At 40.7% G+C, this 17496-nt stretch overlaps 1 protein-coding gene across 1 annotated transcript; it reads left to right on the top strand.

Moving 5' to 3' along the window:
* The first annotated feature begins 2908 nt into the window (after window positions 1–2908).
* On the top strand, window positions 2909–17017 carry tiam2a (TIAM Rac1 associated GEF 2a). Its single transcript, XM_030787366.1, has 13 exons — window positions 2909–3019; window positions 5725–5913; window positions 8780–8848; window positions 10320–10445; window positions 10848–10956; window positions 12761–12940; window positions 13668–13789; window positions 13943–14051; window positions 15084–15142; window positions 15239–15348; window positions 15445–15525; window positions 15599–15756; window positions 16383–17017. The coding sequence occupies exons 1-13, from the start codon at window positions 2909–2911 to the stop codon at window positions 17015–17017; spliced, it is 2058 nt and encodes a 685-aa protein (XP_030643226.1).
* The last annotated feature ends 479 nt before the right edge of the window (window positions 17018–17496 follow it).

A 17496-nucleotide genomic window follows, 5' to 3' on the forward strand; every position in this document is an offset into this window, starting at 1 on the left:
CAGGGCTGTTTTACTTGCCAAATGACTGAAGCAAAATAAGCTCCTTTTCTGCCTCCATATCCTAATTAATACTTTTTAATGGAATTGTGCCTTACTTGAAAGTACCTCCAAATCTTCAGCCAACCCCAAACCAAAACAGCAGACACCCTGCTGAGTTGTGAGGTGGGGTGAGATAACTAAGCCCATTGGTCAACATATGGCAGTGAGCAGCCTAATAATGCAGGCTTACATGCTGTGCTGTCTTCAGACTCTGAGTGGAGCTTCACCAAGCAATAAACAGGAAGGGACTTTGTGAGAATTGTCAGTGAATGCGAGAGAGATACCTGTCATTCGGGGGTTCGCGTCAGCTCCCGATGGCTGAGTGGACAGCCAGGCCTTGCATTTACCTCTCCAAGCTCATTGAGCTTTTCCTCCACGAACACTCACCAATTGAGGCTCTTTGTTCATTACTGGCCATGAGCTGGTTTTGGCCTCAGTTTTTCAGGGAGGGAAAAGACGTATTTCTGGGCTTGGATTTACTCAGAATACACCAGGTTCTGCAAGATAAGGTAGCCCACTTCCTGGAAGACATGAGTACCTGTGTGGCCTGCCAGACAACTGCTGAGAGATCTGCTACCCTGGTAACTTTCTTCTTCTTCTTCCTCTATGACTGATCATAGTCTCTGTTATCAAGACTCTGATATACTGAAGCCTTTAATTTGTGCTCTTTTAATCAGCTACACTGCCAGGGTGGTTAGTTAAGATATTTGTAATAAAGTGGTACAAATAATTTCCAGCAGTTTGTCACAGGTGCTTTGCATAAAGTATGAACCAATGATCTCACTAAATCTATCAATAAATTAGGAAAAAGAATCCTAATTCATGCTGCAGTGGGGTCTGTTTGTGGAATACTGTTTTGTGCTTTTTGTGTTTACTGAGCCTTTAAAGAGTTCACAAATCAGCTCCAACCCCAGGGCTGAATAATCACATGTCAAAAGTCCCATGACTGCCTGACAGGGCTGGATTTTCCCCTGAACAATAAGCAAAGTTTACTTGAGATCATTTGTATTTTGCCCGATAGTTTCACTGCTACTCTCTCTCTCTCTCTCTCTCTCTCTCTTTCTCCCTTTCACTCTTTTTTTTTGAGACACCAACCTTTAAGATTGGGTTTTCCTTTTTCCCTATTTTATTGTCTAGCAGTATGTGACCAGCATTGGCCACCTTAGCACTAAGAATATTACAGGTTTTTGGTGTTTTGTATATGCTGGTTGCCTTGCATTTATGTATGCGTCACAGGTGATCTGATGAACATGATCAGTAGCTGTGTGGAATGTTTTTACAGGTGTGCATGTACATGTGAGAGAGAATAGATGGTTTTAGTTAAGCTCTTTGCTCCTGTAAAATGCTAGTTGAGGATAATCTCCCTTTTGGCAGATATGTTTGGTCAGTAATCCCTCCACCTCCGTAATAGCCTCACAGACTTCAGACAAGTTATTGCTGGCTTCTTCATTTCATCTGCATGCTGCTAATATTAAAAGAGCTGGTCAGAATGCAGGAGTGGTCAGATACCTCTGTTGGGAATACAACACTTAAAAAGATGGCTACTGTAGTGTATTTTGCAAAACAGAAATATTTTAGGTTCTTGGTTACTGAGAACTAATACTGTCTTGCAGTGTTGTGTGTCAGACATATTGATTCAGTGCATAATATGCTTCAGTGTATAATATGCCTCTGAAACATAGTTGGTTTGATGTTTGCAGGCACAGTGTTGTATGCTTTTAGATGAATAGGAACACCACTCTTTTAAAAAAAAGGGGGGGGGAGTGAGTCCTGTTGTGTATTTTCTTTTTGGTCTATTGTGTATGGAAGTTTAAATGTCACAACACTGAGCCTGTAAAGGCATAGCATCAGGTAACTCTGGAATCGAAGAGGTTTTTCACATGCTCAGGGAACTACAGGTAACTGTTTATGCACAAGCAGTTTGAATTGATGTGTGTTGCCCAGAACTTGACACACCAAGCAACACCTTTCTCCTTTGTGATTCAGAAGAAACTACTGTTAGCTCGTCTGCTGTGTGTTCACATAGTCTGCCCTTCATTTTAAATGAAATCTCAGGGATGGAGAAAACAGGGTGCTAAAAAGAGCCAGTCAGATGTAGACTGAAGGCACTGTTATTTATTAAATAATGACTATAAAACATTACGTATGATGACTCTCATAAAATCAAATGTATTTGATAAGCTTTTTGTATTTACTTTTGAAATTAAACAAACAAAAAAAACCAAACAAACAAAACTTTGGTAACCTGCAAAATTCCCTAAAGTTTTGCAAGGAATTTGTAGATCCTGAGGCTGAAGTCATAAGGCCTGATCAAACAGATTCTGCTCCACACCCTCTTCTCTCTCTCTCTCTCTCTCTCTCTCAGTCTAATCCACTGTCAGTGGTGAAGAATATCCTCTATAAATACCCTGTAAGCTTGGATCGCGCTGTTAAATGACAGGCAGCCAGAAGAGTCGTCATTGTGTGGATGTTATTGAAAAGGCTCCGGCCTTTGGCAGGGTGCTGATACTGTCTGGCCTCTTCATTATGTGCTCTAGAAGCTGTGGCGGGTCACGCGTGCCACGGGGAGGAGGTCCCCACCGTGTGTTTGACTAGCCTTTTGACACTGACTGACATGCATATTTTGGTGGCCAGCAGCAGCTTTTGTCCTGTGGCCCGCATGTGCAAAACATCTGACCGCTTGATCCTCCCAAAGACTATTAAGCCCAGATGAAGTAGGCATCCTACGCGTTAAAAAAAAAAAAAGGATGTGAGCCTTTTTGAGATGCGACGTTACTGACTGAGGATGATCCGATAAGTTAGAGGAAAAGGACCAAAGTGGGAGAAAGTGAAGATCTGTGGAGAGACAGATTCTGGCTGTCCGGCCGTTATGCCAGTGCTAAGGCTAGGCAGCCTGAGGAGGAAGAGCTTCTCGCTGGTCCGTCGGACCAAACGACGGGCCACGTCCGCCTGGAGAGTCCTGTACAGGCTGCTCTTCCTGGTGAGTCTTTAGCCACACTGACCAGCATGAAAATGTAAGTGGTTGGAACTGAATGAATGTGCTGTCTCTTTAGGTTTGTATTCTAGCTAAGCTACTGATAGCACTTTGTGGCCAATAGGTAGGTGGGATGTTTAATTGGACAGCATATGGGAGGATTAGTATCCGAAGTAAATCATCCAGAGGGCCAGGGAAGCAGCCGTCAGTAAGTAAGTGATCAGAGAAGGGTGGACAAACTCAAATGAAGGGTGAACAGGTTTGTATGTCATTGGCCAAGATTGTGGCCCACCCTCTCTTTTGCCTCCACTTGTCCTATGCTGTACACAGAAACTGGAAACTCCTCCTTGAGACCAGCCTCTCTGTAAGAGCGAGGGTACCAGCACCATATCAGCTTTTAATACCATTCCAGTGAGCAACTGGTGGGGAACTGGCTTAAGTTTGGTTTGTTTGTAGCTGATCTTGTTTTTGTTCAGGGTGGATGTTCTTCCTTTTGTCCTGTCATTCCTTTACTGGTGGAAACACATGGAGCACAGTGATAACATCATGCTCTTGCCAACATACTTTCAAATACATATGATTTTCCACATACCTCCAGTGTAATAGTTCAGTCCAAATAGTCTCCTGGGGCATCAGTGCCCTTTTTGTTCATTCATTTCTCAGGACATTTGTGTAAGACATAACCATGTAGTATACCTCAGTTTCAATACTTTTGTACGAGATACTAATTACATTAGCACTTCATTTTATGCAATAATCTAATTTATCTTAGTGAGAAGTTTGCCAAAATAATTTCGAAGTCTCAAGTTTAAAGCCATTTTGATGGCAACATGAAATGGTAACTTGCAGTGAATTATGAAATTAATGTGCCGACAACTTCCATTAAAAAGTTAAGAATGTTTTCAGTTATCATCTGCACTGAGTTCAGTCTGCTCAATGGAGCCTCTGATTGGTATGAAAACAGTATTAAATACAGGGAGTAGGAAGCGAATAGGTTTTCACAGATATTGAAATAGCTTGACGTCATAAATCCATATAATAGTTTGATTTACATGAGCAATCTGATTGAGATTTGAACTGCTCAAATTGCTTTGACTACATTTTATTCACCTTTCTATTCAGCTACCGTGAATTTTACCAGCTTATCTTATCTATCGAATTGTAATGCTTGTAACTGTGTGAAGCACCCTGTGAAAATATAAATGATTTTCGTGTTGATAAGGCATTGAGGAAATTCATGTTATCGTAATACCATACTCACATAGTTGTGTTGAGCAGTGCTGGGGTTTGGTTCTGAATTTGAATCCCGGCATTAGCACCGGCAGGGCTGGGCATTGTTAAGAATACAGTCGGCTGTGATTCGGGAAGGTCAGGTGGACAGGTGAATGCTCCCCACTATCGCGTTCAGCATCTCCTAGCATCAGTGTGGTGCTTGCACAGTTGCAGGTGAACCTTGGAAAATAGCACTGGCCTTCACACACGCTACATTTCACCTTCACATATACCACGTCCTGTAGAGATGCTGGCAGGCTGGCACACTGGCAGGTGAACAGAGGAGGTAGCTGACTTTGTGTGTAATGAAGGACACATGCACTAGCCTTCACCATCATTGGCATGAGGGTCTTGCAAAGGCATCAAAATATAAGATTACAGAGAACTGTTTATGCCCAAACTAAAAAAAAAAGAAGAAAAAAGACAGGAGAAAAAAATCAGTATTAATAATAACATTAGTGACTACAACAACAACAACAGTAATAATAATAATAATAATAATAATAATAATGATAAAAACACCAGTTGGGAGGCAATACTAAATTTAATATTGTAATATGAAGCAATACTATGACTGCCAAGAAAAAGCCTCTGATTAAACTTGTTTTCATTTTGACCTACAACTGCCTCACATAAATTTGGCAGATTGCATAAATCATATGCATGCCAAAATGAAAACTAAATACATCATTTTCTGCTTTTCGCGCCTGTTGTATTTTGAGCCCCTTGCGAAGGCCAGGATGGGTGTCTGGTGAATACTTTGCCAATTTACACAACTCTGAAATATTTCCTGCAGATTAGGAATCTGCTGTTAGTGGACTCATCTTCATTTGCTCAGTGGGCAAAATATGTCAGATTTTAGATTTTCCTTCTGATTTTGTTGCTTTAACTGATTTTTGTTTGTTTGTCAGATGGTGAGGACGGCATCTACAGTTGCCATGTCTTTATTGTCATGTGATTTCTCCAGGCTTAACCCTCAGTTCTGATCCTTTACGTTACCGTCTGATATTAAGCACATTCTGTTTGTGTGTGTTCAGTCAGTGCTCTCATGTCAGCACCCTTTAAACACTGCCCTCTGATTAATATTCGCATGAATAATACATACATGTTTACATTTCACTCAGCCCCAAGGAAATGTTCTCTTAGCCATTTTTAATGAAAGCACTGGTACCAAAAAAATTGTAGTTTAGAATATTTTTCAAATTAAACAGACTCCAGAACTGCCTGTTAACAATGTTGCTTGAATCAGTCATAAGTTTACAGATGATCTACTGTCAAGGGGGTAAAACAAACAAACAAGGAAACAAAATCCCACCTATTTCTTATATATTGTCTTACAGTTACTGTTTTGGTGCAAAGAACTCCCTGAATCACTCCTTGCGTGACAGAAGTAGCCCTATCTATGCATATTTACTTGAAATGAGTATTTTCCATTGCAGAGTGTGAACACAGTGTGCACACTGTACCAAACCTTTCAGGACAGTTCCGGGGGCCTAATGGAGGGTGAAAAGGAGTCAACAGTTTCAGAAGCCACTCCACTCAGACCATGTTCATCTCAAATATCTGCCACTGAGAGACTATGCAAGGTCATCCAGGAACTGGTGGACACGGAAAGATCTTATGTCAAGGTAGACCATTTTCCATGCAATTCTCTTATAGTGAGTTATTTCACAGTGAATCTTTGAAAGCTTTAAAAATAATTACCCTCTTGGAGTATTAACTATCAGGGCTAATTCTCTCTTCCAAACATTGGGGGTTAACTGCCTCTCTGTGTGTCGCTGTAAACAAAAAAACAAAAGCAAATGCCTAAGGGGAGAGAAATGTTCTAAAACATCTTGGCACCACACAGGTGAGATGTTCACAGTTTTTGTGTGTCCTTCTGTGAGGGAGTAAGGGGAGACCAGGGCTGGCTGTAACATTTTTAATGTTCTTGGGATTATCTCTCAGACGTTTTGAACTCTTGGGTTTAAGCATTGATTTAGACAGCTTCTATCACTATGCTTCAACTTAGTGTTCTCTCTAACTTCAATTTAACTTCAATTTAACTTTAATTTAAAACGTGCACACAAAGAATGAGTTTGTCTACAGTACAATACATGGGAAAAATATAGTGTCCCCCTATGTGTGCTTGGGATGGAATATCATGCGCATATTCAGTTTTACTTAATCATCACATTCAAGTCAATAGAACAAGGTATAATTGTGCACTTCAGCAAAAAAGAAAACAGCACTCATTTTTTTCTTTTCTTCTCTGTTTCTTCTTTTTTTTGCACTTTTGGCATCTCCAGAGCAAAATCATGATTAGCAGAATTTCAACATTTCCTCATTCTGAAATTGTCCCTGGCACTCTCCATCCCTCCTAAAAACATCCCAGTGCCTCTGTACCTCATGACAGTGTCTCAGGATGGTGAAATTAAATAATAATACTGGGGAGGAAGATGGAGCCCAAGCACTAAGTTTATTTAATCATGAGGAAGTGCTTGTCTTCCCCCCACACATAATACCCTCTGTTTTGTTCGTGATGTGCTCATGACGAAGAGCCAGAATAAATCATTCCCAAAATGAATAAATAAAAGGATAAAAGAGAAGAGATAAAAATAAAGAAGTCACAATAAATGAATGAATTAATAAATATAACAATAAATAAGTGATTAAATTTGGAAATAAAGTCTGATTTTGACTAGACTCGTGATGTTTTGCACTGTAATACAATGGAGAACACACAGTGCCTAACATGTTATTGTCCCAAGACTGAATTGACAATAAATAAAAGTTTATCTGTAGGACTAACAAAGTCAGATATACTAGTTTAATCACCATGGCTGCAATCAGAAAAGAACAAACTGATGTAGAAAAATGTGGTGCATTATAACCACTGCTGCTAACTGTTCAGATCAGAACAGAAGTGTTCCAGTTTTAACACTACCCCAGTGATGTGCCTTCACTCTGTGGACTGTGGCATGATGTGTCTCTCAGCTTGAAAACACATGCACTGGTGGAGCCTTGTAATATTACAGTGACTCTGTTGAACATTTTCCCTATAGAGGTCTAGGCGTAATTATAACATGATTTTCCACCAGATCATGTTTGTGAAAGTGGCATACAGTTTCTCAGAGGATTTTTTTTAATAATAGATGTTTATTTGTATAAACATTGATTCTGTTTAAATATATCAGAATATATTTGGATTTTTTCCACTTGGCAATTTCTCTGACATAATTAAGCACAAAAACACAAAAAGCACTAAAAGCATTTCAAGAATAAAATTGAGGGTAGGCGTGACAGGGCATTTAAGCATTGCATAAGTGTCTCTCCACCTGCTGTTAACTGTGTACTGAAAATACTGCTGTCATTCTCAGTGACGCAGTTCACACAACAGTCTACTGCATTACGACACACTACTGCATTTTCATGTTTCCAGTTTTTTTTTTTTTAGTTTGTATTGACTTCTTTAAATGAAAGGAAAGAAAACTGAAAAAAAAACCCCAATGTGAAACATTTTTGGTCTCTATAAAATGTAAGGTCATTTTTGACAAGTTTGAGCTGATGTGAAAATTCTCATTTAATTTGGTCATGTGATAAACGCTCACTGGCGGGTCAAATCTATGTGGTTGCCAATTAAAGATGAAAATATTTTATCTTACAGTTGATGAAGTGAGTGTACATGCATTGCCTCCTTATCAAATGAGAATAAATGAGACCAAAAGCGGTTAATGTGAACAGTGGTTGGTACAATTATCACACCTAAACCAAGATCTATTCCGCTTTGTTTCCTTAGTATCAAGATCAGCAGTTATGTTGGGAGGCATCTTACCATCATTCTAATTGTAAAAAATTGTGCTTTTTTTTCATTCAAATTTAAAATGTCTGATACAGGAAACACTTACCTCCATTTGAACATGTCAACTTCAATAGGACAAAAACGTCACCATAGGCGGTCCCAAGAGGTGTTTACTACATATTGTGTATACAGTAGCAGCCCAACCATGCTATGCCTAGTTTGCATTCAACCATAACGCAGCAGTAAAGCTCCTCTTTGAAGATGTGCTACTGCATGTTAATATATGTCATTGAGCTGGATTACAATCTCACCAGTCGTTTATGGGTTTTATGGTGGGTGGAGGTAGCTGTCCTTTCCCTGGATGTGTCCTTTGTCTGTGATGTGCTGCATTGGCACACTGGTATGCTGCCCTGTATCTGCATAATCAGAATATTGCGCTGTCGCAATGACAACGTGCCAGTGCCTTAAAACTGCCACAGCGGGCAGAGCAAGAGGCCTCTGCTATAAGTTACTGTTCCATAGGATCAGGCTGTTTCTTCCTGTAATTGCACTGTGTCAGTATTATGTGTGTGTTATACATATGCATGAGGGTTTATACATTTATACATGAGAATATGTCTGTGCTGATGTTTGAGTTTGTCTGATGTATGCCTAGATTTTAGATCTGTTTGATCAAAACTTTAGATTGCCGTTTTGCCTTTACTCTTGTACAGGATCTGAGTTGTCTGATGGAAATCTACCTGAAGCCGTTGCAGAGAGAGACATTTCTTACACCAGATGAGGTAGTGTGCAATGTCAATTATGGTGGCTGTGACACGATTTATGACAGGATGAACCAATTTAAGCCTCTCGTGTTTTTCTTCCTGTACAATTTTATTCAGAAATATTCCAAATTCTAAAATTCAATAACATGCAAGAGTACAAATATAGAGAGGAGTTTTTTTGGGGTTTTTTTTTGCAGTGAATTGCATCATTTCTTGTAACGTAATGCTGTCAACATCATAGCTCTGCTTTCAGGAAATGCAAATGTGTGAGACTTCCCAGTTACATGATAGATTTTTTTTATATTTAATGTGTGTGTCTTGTTGACATATTGATGTTTGCTAGCTGATGAACTCCTTTAGAGTCATCCAAGAAAAACAAATTTCAAATGAGATCTCTTGCTTTTTGTATACTTAATGAAAAGTACAAGCGGCAGATAAAGCTCCCAGTGGGAAAATAGCTCATAACTATTCATGAAGTTGGGAAATGGGTACTGTAGCTTCAACAGACTCCAAAAATTAAGATTTTTTTGTACAGCCAGATGTTTTTTTTCCTTGACACCCACTGTGACCCCTAAGAATAAATGAGGAGAGTTGACATAAAATTGCAGTTTTGTGCTATGTCCGTTCAAGTACAGTCAATACAGTTTACTAATCAGTGGCTATAATACACAGTGTTTGAAGGATTTCTCCATCATTAGCATCTGGATTCTTGGTTCTCTAGGCTTATCAGACCACTGCTCATTATAAGCCCTACAGCCGACCACTGATCCCAGTGCTGCAATGGTTTTGACCATGAACCCAGTTTAGGATGCCTGTGAGAGGAGGAGGGCACATTTAACAGCTATTGACTGAGACATGCCTGCAAACAAAATTATATAAATGTAGAAAACTATAGAAAACATATGGCTTTACACAAGGCCTCAGGATTAAGACAGAGAATGGTTAATGAATAGGATGTAGTGCTAAACCACAGGGATTCCAGCTTTGGAGTTTCTGTTACAGAGGGACATGATGTATGTTGATGGGTGGGAGTTTCTGTTACAGAGGGACGTGATGTACGTTGATGGGTGGGAAGGTTTTAGTCAGGTTTGAGCTTGCTATGTTCTCTTCAGAAGAAATGCTGCCTCTGGGGGAATTGGTTTCGGTTGTAATGCTTGATTCACTGATATTCAGGGATCTTTCTGATAAACTTTGCCGCTTCCATGCTACAAGCATAAATGACTAGTTAAGTTTTTGTTTGACTTACCTGGCCAGGTCTACAAAAGTCATTTGGTGTAACCAAATTAAGATTTCTTGCATTCTGTGTCTTGACTATGCAACACTAGTCCTAAGGTAATGAATATGATGTGACAGAAAACATTGCTATGACTGACGACTGATTAGTATTAGATCCCCTTAATTAACACCACAGCTACACCATTTCAATCATGATGGTGTCGTGAAATGAAGGACTGGTGTTTAGATGAATGAGCTGCTTGTCGTTCTCCAGATGGAGAGTCTGTTTGGCAGCTTACCAGAGATGCTGGACTTTCAAAAAGTTTTCCTACAGACTTTAGAGGAAAAGGTTGCCTCCTCACCAGACTTCAGATCACTACAGACCCCTGTGCAATTTAAGGTAAGACTTGCACATCCCATGTACACATAATATTTGTAGAACAAAAGAATGTTTTGTTTACAAATATCTGTGATTGTAAAGGTTTTCTGGAAAAAACCCAAACAAACAAAAAAAACCCCAGAATTGTTGGTTAGGCCCTGTTATCACATATATCATGACATTATAGATTACTGCATTTAATAAATCTGACAGGGATTGAATTACTGATGATAGTTTTTCCATACCATATTCTCTGCGTGCTTCAAAATGAATCCGTTTTGCCCTCTTTATCATTCTAAGGGACTCTGCATTGCTGTGTCAAAGGTTTGGAGCTCAGTAATGCTTTGTCATTCATTTATTATTCTGTCTGTTTTTTCAGTCTCTATTCAGTCTCTATTTGCTTTTGTTTTGTTGTGGTTTCAGAAACTGCTATTCTCCTTAGGCGGCTCTTTCCTGTACTATGCAGACCACTTCAAACTCTACAGTGGATTCTGTGCCAACCACATCAAGGTCCAGAAGGTCTTGGAACGAGGTAAATCCATCAATACCAAAAACCTAGTTGTGCTCTCGGTTTGCATCAGTAGCCGCATGGAAGTAACCGTAGAGAATTGGTACTGTTGTTGAAAGAATAATGCATTCCAGTTAACACCAAAGATTTGATTTGATCCTAATACTTACTTTTGGAAAGAAGTGCCACTCTGCCGTTGTAAGCTGGCTTATTCACTCTGGCCTACTGAGCTGTAGAGCAACCTGCTACGTCTGCAAGGAGAAGGATTGTACTTAGTGTGCAATAAACTAATGATTTTGAAAGCTGCAGTATATGATGGAATATAAATGTTGTATTTAATTTCGTACCTGCAAAATTGGCCCAGTTTTACAACTTGGGCACAGTGCCCGCTGCAGAGTGAATGAGAACGTCTGGCCGCCCCGCTGACTTCGGGGGAAAATGGTATCAAGCGTCTCTAATTTCCTCTCATTCAAAGATCAGACGAACGGGGACAGAAATTGCCGTTTAATGGCTAGTGAAAAAAAACAAAAAAAACCAGGCAAGCACTGACACTGTACTCACGGTGCTGGGTCAGGACACGGCCCTTCATGCATGCGGTGTCTGGGTGTGTGTCAGCAGTGCCTGTGAATTATACAGTCTCACACTCTTTCCACTGTGCCAAATCATCCACTTGCGCAGAAAAAAAAAATGTAGGTATTTGTCAACTTGCTAATTGCCTGCTAGTTGCTTACTGAAGAGTCAAAGCAAAAGCTCGTCTGTTATGTGGAGTACCACAATTATCACTCTAATGACTCATCTGAGTAAACTGATAGCACTATCTGACAAAACAAAGTGAACTGTAGTAGCGGAACCACATCTTGATACATTCGTGCTACTAGCAATACAGTTACTATAGTTATTTATTACAGTTACTATAATGAGTTCAGGTTGTAATTTTAATATCTACATATACCTGGTAAATGTGACTATGTGCTCTGTATTAACACTTTGAGTCATGTCATGCACTTTTACAGTCACTCTCCATGACAAACAGCATAAATTATACAACACCTGCAAAACACTAACTCTAATAGGACTGTTTCCTTTTTGTTCCATATTGCATCAGATATATTACATTGTTTTATACTTCACTGACCAAAGCATAGTTCATAGTAAATTTATCAGAAATCTGACAAGATTAGTCTGTGCCTGGCTGTGATACACCAGTGAATTTGGTGTGACGTAAAACAGTGATTCAGTGTTAAGGGAATGTAGGCTGAGTATAATGTAAAAGATGTGTGAAAAAATCTGTGGATCACGCTTCACATGAAGGACATGAAAAGTTTTCGTCTGCATCAACTAAAAAAAAAATCGCAAAATATAAGCATGCGCTTTCAGAAATCTTTGGGTGTGATCCCTGCCCCATAGGTGATTGTTTATTAGATTCCACACACTGGCCACTTGGTGCAATCCATCCCACCCATTAAGAAGTCCTACCCACATCTCTTCCCCATACGGACTGCTGCACCGGTAGAGACCGACTGGAATTCACAGACTGATTACTGGTGTAGAATAATAAGCGGTGTAACACTCATACTCCGCTCTTCCTTTCACCTGCAAGTGTTGACGCATCTGCAGTAAAGCCATTTTGCTGCAGTGGTTTTATGAGGAGGTTAAAAAGGCTGTGCTGCCACCTGGTGGTTCATCTAAATAGACCCCAAGGCCCCAGCCTGCAGTGCCACTACAGCCATCCCATCAGTAATACTGGCAGCCATGTAGACAAGAGCAACAATGGGGAAAAAAAAAGAAAGTATTGGATGAGTAGTTTACTTACGTTTTGTTGTTCCAGCAAAAACAGATCAAGCTTTTAAAGAGTTCCTTGAAGCGAAAAATCCAACCAAGCAGCATTCTTCTACGCTGGAGTCCTACCTGATAAAGCCAGTGCAGAGAGTGCTGAAGTACCCCCTGCTACTCAGAGAGCTGGTGGTGTTAACAGACAATGACAGTGAGGAACACTATCACCTCACAGGTACACACACACACACACACACACACACACACACATACACACACACACAAAACATCCTGCTTTCAGAGGCTGCTACTCTAAACAGACTTAAGTGACAGTAGCAGAGATAGATTGATATCAGCAAAATTGCTTTTCCACACATTCCGATAGCACCTGATCCAGGTGGGAAAAAAGTTTCATATTTGTTTTGCAGTCCCAGTTCATAACACAGTTTAATAACTCACTCTCTCATCCATTAAAAGGCGTGACATAAGCCATTGGATGGAACATTTTTTCTTCATACACACACACACTCACTTAGAGACAAAGCCAAATATATATGGATGAGATGTCCACATCATAAGTTTTCATGACATTACCAATCACCTTTTTTTTCCCACACCTCACCTCAGAGGGAACATTTTCACTGAAAAAATAGAAAAAGGACAGCAGATTATTTGCACTCTTTGCCTTATTGGATGAACTCTATCATGGACATGTAAATTGGATCTGTCCCAAGGAGGCAGTGCACTCTGGCCATGCCAAGAATATGAAACATCACTATACAGTTGTAAAATTATTATTGTTGCTGTATCCCTAATCTAATTAACGACCTGAACAGCTGTTTTGAATGAACAAAGGTTGATTCAGTTCCACTTTAATAGGATTATGGGTAATAACTTTTGCTACGCCCATTTCAAGTATGCTGAAGCTGACAACTGCCGAATTTCTGCTTTCATTAATTCAGAGGCCTTAAAGGCCATGGAAAAGGTGGCCAGTCACATAAATGAGATGCAGAAGATCTACGAAGAGTACGGCTCTGTGTTCGACCAGCTGGTTGCGAAGCAAAGTGGCAGACAGAGGGAGGAGGTAAAGCAGCAAAATAATTCATGACACAATCCTACTTCTTTTAATTCATCCTCTCATCATACCACTCTTATAAACTCAATATTATCGTCTTTTAATATATATATATATATATATATATTTTAATTACCAGTCCCATCTCTCTCCCTTTCCCAGGTCACTGAGATTTCCATGGGAGATTTTCTCATGCATTCCTCCGTCATGTGGCTCAATCCCTTCCCATCACTGGGCCGTGTGAGAAAGGAACCTAAGCTGACCTTGTTTGGTAAGTGGGCAGCATGGCACGGCTTTCCCATGAAACCCTGCCGTTCAGAGAGCTATTTACTGCTGCTTGTGCAATGAGAAATACCATATAACTCTGCAAAGTTCAATTCTGTCGACACCTTGTTTTTGCCAGGATATCACACACACACACACACACACACACACACACACACACACAAAAAAAAACAGATTCCAGCATTATTGGCATTCAATATGTGGGATCAGGAGCCTAAAAAGAATGAGGATGATTTAGGCTGACGTAAGTGGCTACAGTCAACCATAGATAAAAGTAATCTGAAAGTAATGGTTGAGTCAGTTAAGACACTGTCGGATCAAATCCTGTCTGCGCCTTATGTGTTGTCTGGGAATGAAAATGGCTGACTTGTCCTGTGTCAGGAGAGTTCATTCTGACTCCTCCCTTGTTGTTCTCACTGATGATCCATACGCTGGTGTGTACAGATGATTCATACGCTGGTGTGTACAGATGATCCATACGCTAGTGTGAACTGATGATCCATACACTAGTGTGTACTGATGATCCATATGCTAGTATGTACTGATGGTCCATACACTAGTGTGTACTGATGATCCATACACAAGTGAGTACTAATGATCCATACACTAGTGTGTACTGATGATCCATACACTAGTGTAGCTGCAGGTAGAGACAAGCGAACAGCGATTTACTTCTGCAGTGTAATGTCACTTGATTCATTGCAATTCACAGTTGGAAAAATTGCCGTTACTGGGTGTCTCACGAGATGGAGAAGCGTGTGCTAGCCTCACTCACCTCGCCTGAAGTGACTGCTGTGGGCTGGAGGGAAGATTTATGAGATTAGGGGTAATTGGATATTCTAGACTGGGGAAGAAAAGATGAAGTGGGGCATCAGTAAAATTTTCCAATGACTTTTAGGGCTGTAAGAAAATATGATGGTGACGCTGCTGCACAGCTTCTATCTCAGAAATTATGGCAAGAATTTTAACATAAAACATCTCAAGATCACATCTGGAACTGTGCTGTTTCTCTCATTAGTGTTTAAGAAAGCTGTGATACTTGTCTACAAGGACAACAACAAACTGAAAAAGAAGATGGTGAGTTCATCCTAATTCTTGCTATTACTATTAGGTCCCCTTTGTCTGTAAAGCTTTTATAATGTCTGTGTGTGTGTGTGTGTGTGTGTATGATAGAATATGCCAAGGTCGGTCCTGGCTCATGGAGACATGGAACAGGTTAAGTTCTGCTGGCTTATTCCCCGGTCTGCAATACAGGTTAAACTAGGAGATGCTGCAGGTGAGAGATCTTTAGCCTTAAACCCTACACATATTTTCCCATACTGAATTTTCACCTACACCTTGATATTTCTAAACTTCTCTCATTCTTTTTTTTTTTTTTTTACAGAAACAAACTGCATTTGGGAACTGATCCACACTAAATCAGAGGGCAGACCAGAGGCCATATTCCAGTTTTGTAGCAGGTAGAAAAAAAAGGTTTCACTATGAATCAAATGTTTTCCTTCAGAATACTAATGATCCGTGTTTCTCGTTCAGTGGACCAGAGTGTAAAGTCAGTGTTATCAAGGCGATCCGCTCTATTCTGAGGGAGAACGTTCGACGGAACTTGCTTGGAATGGAACTTCCAGTTGAGAGGGTCTGTAAGGAGAAGCTTGTTCCGCTGAGGAGTGCTCTACCCTCCTCTGCTCGATTGGGTTAGTGTCAACATCCTCTCTGTCTTTCGCTGCCTCAACAAGACCCTTTGGAGATGTGGTGTTACTGTTTGAGATGTGGTGTTACTGAACAGTATGCGGTGTGATTCCACAGATTTGCTGAAAACTCTAATCTGATTAGTCAGTGAGCAACCATTATTTCTTGAATAATCATTGTAGCATTAACTTAGAATGACCAACAAAGTGTTTGACTTAAAAGCCCCATAATAAAAGTAACTTAACACATTACTGTGAAATATTTTTTGGGAAAATAGCCATGACATAAGCGCTACAGTGTGAAGCAAGTGCAAGTGAATCAATTATTAGAAAATTAATCCAGTTTGATAAGTGAGAGAGCTCTGCTTCGAATCAGTGTCACATCAGCACGTCATCACTTATTTTCAAGTGACAGGCTTGATCAGTGTACATTATCCCATACTGAATGTGCAGTGTGCGTGGGGGTCAGAACCCTAGACACGTCTAAAATGCTCTAAATGTTCTCAGTGAACCGCCCTTAGGTGACCCTGTTGCTATGCACACAGTGCTCTCTGTGGAGCTAACAGTAACGGCAGATGGTGTCACTCTTACTCAGGAAGCTTGGTGGGGGTGTGTGTGTGCATATGTTACAGGTTCTTCTCGAGCCTCTTGGATGTGTAGACAGCCCCCAGCACAAACACTCGAAGCTCTGAGACCAGCCGATCCAGATTCAGACGACATAAGCTCCAACAGTGGCATGCACAGCAGTGAGGGTCTACCTCCAGAGCGCTCCTCACAGTCCGCAATCACGATTCTCCACGACTTCCCGACCGAGCATGGCACGGTCGAAGAGTCACACGTCTCCAGAGATCAAAACCGGGAATTCAGTCAGCGTTTTAACGAACAGAATTCTCTTCCTAGTACATTAGAGGCTAAATTCCAGCAGCTACACCTGACTGAAAAGGCTTCGCTGGAGCCCGCGCCTTGCGTGCAACCTGAGGGCAGTGAGGTTGACACGCCTGAGAGGCAGCCTTGTTTACGCCGTGCTCACTTCTGCCCCGTGAAGCGAAGACAGGGCAGAAATGCTGGAGGTAGTTTCAGGCGCAGACAGGGTGCATTACAGACTATGCGGCAACACAGTCGCTCACTGGACAGTCAGACAGAGTCTATGCTGGCGAATGTGGATTTCAACACCTTGCTCGAGAGGGAGTTCAGTGTCCAGAGCCTAACCTCCGTCACTAATGAGGACTGTTTCTACGACAATGTCGTAGAGGAGGGAAGACAGTAGCGCCACTGCAACTGCTTCTTCACAACCTGTGCCACTATGAGAGACCAATGCAGAAGTAACCTCTCCAGGAGTAACTCTCCAGCTACTCTCCTGTCCTTGTTAGACAAACAACCTCAATGCCAAAGTCTAAGATACTTTCTAAATGAAGGGTTAGGCAGGGTTGCTTACTACCTCAGGGTGTCTGTAACTGGTCTCTGCACAAGTCACTTAATTTTTTCAGTAAAAAAAAAAAAACATTAGCAAGTCTGAAAAATAAAGGGATCCATTATTTTATCATTAATCTTTATTAGAGGTCACCATGACGTCTTCCTGTGGTGCAAAGCAATGTACAGAGTGGCCGTCACTTTGAGTCTGCATAATTTGATTTAAATGTGCTAAAGTGGCAACTTGCCATAGCTAAGTGACTCCAGCTATGCAGAGTGTCCAAGCTGAAGCCTTTATTAAACCATTTCAAATGGGAACATAGTAGATTACTTCCC

Source organism: Chanos chanos, chromosome 10 (assembly GCF_902362185.1).
Source record: "Chanos chanos chromosome 10, fChaCha1.1, whole genome shotgun sequence".
Classification (NCBI taxonomy): domain Eukaryota; kingdom Metazoa; phylum Chordata; class Actinopteri; order Gonorynchiformes; family Chanidae; genus Chanos; species Chanos chanos.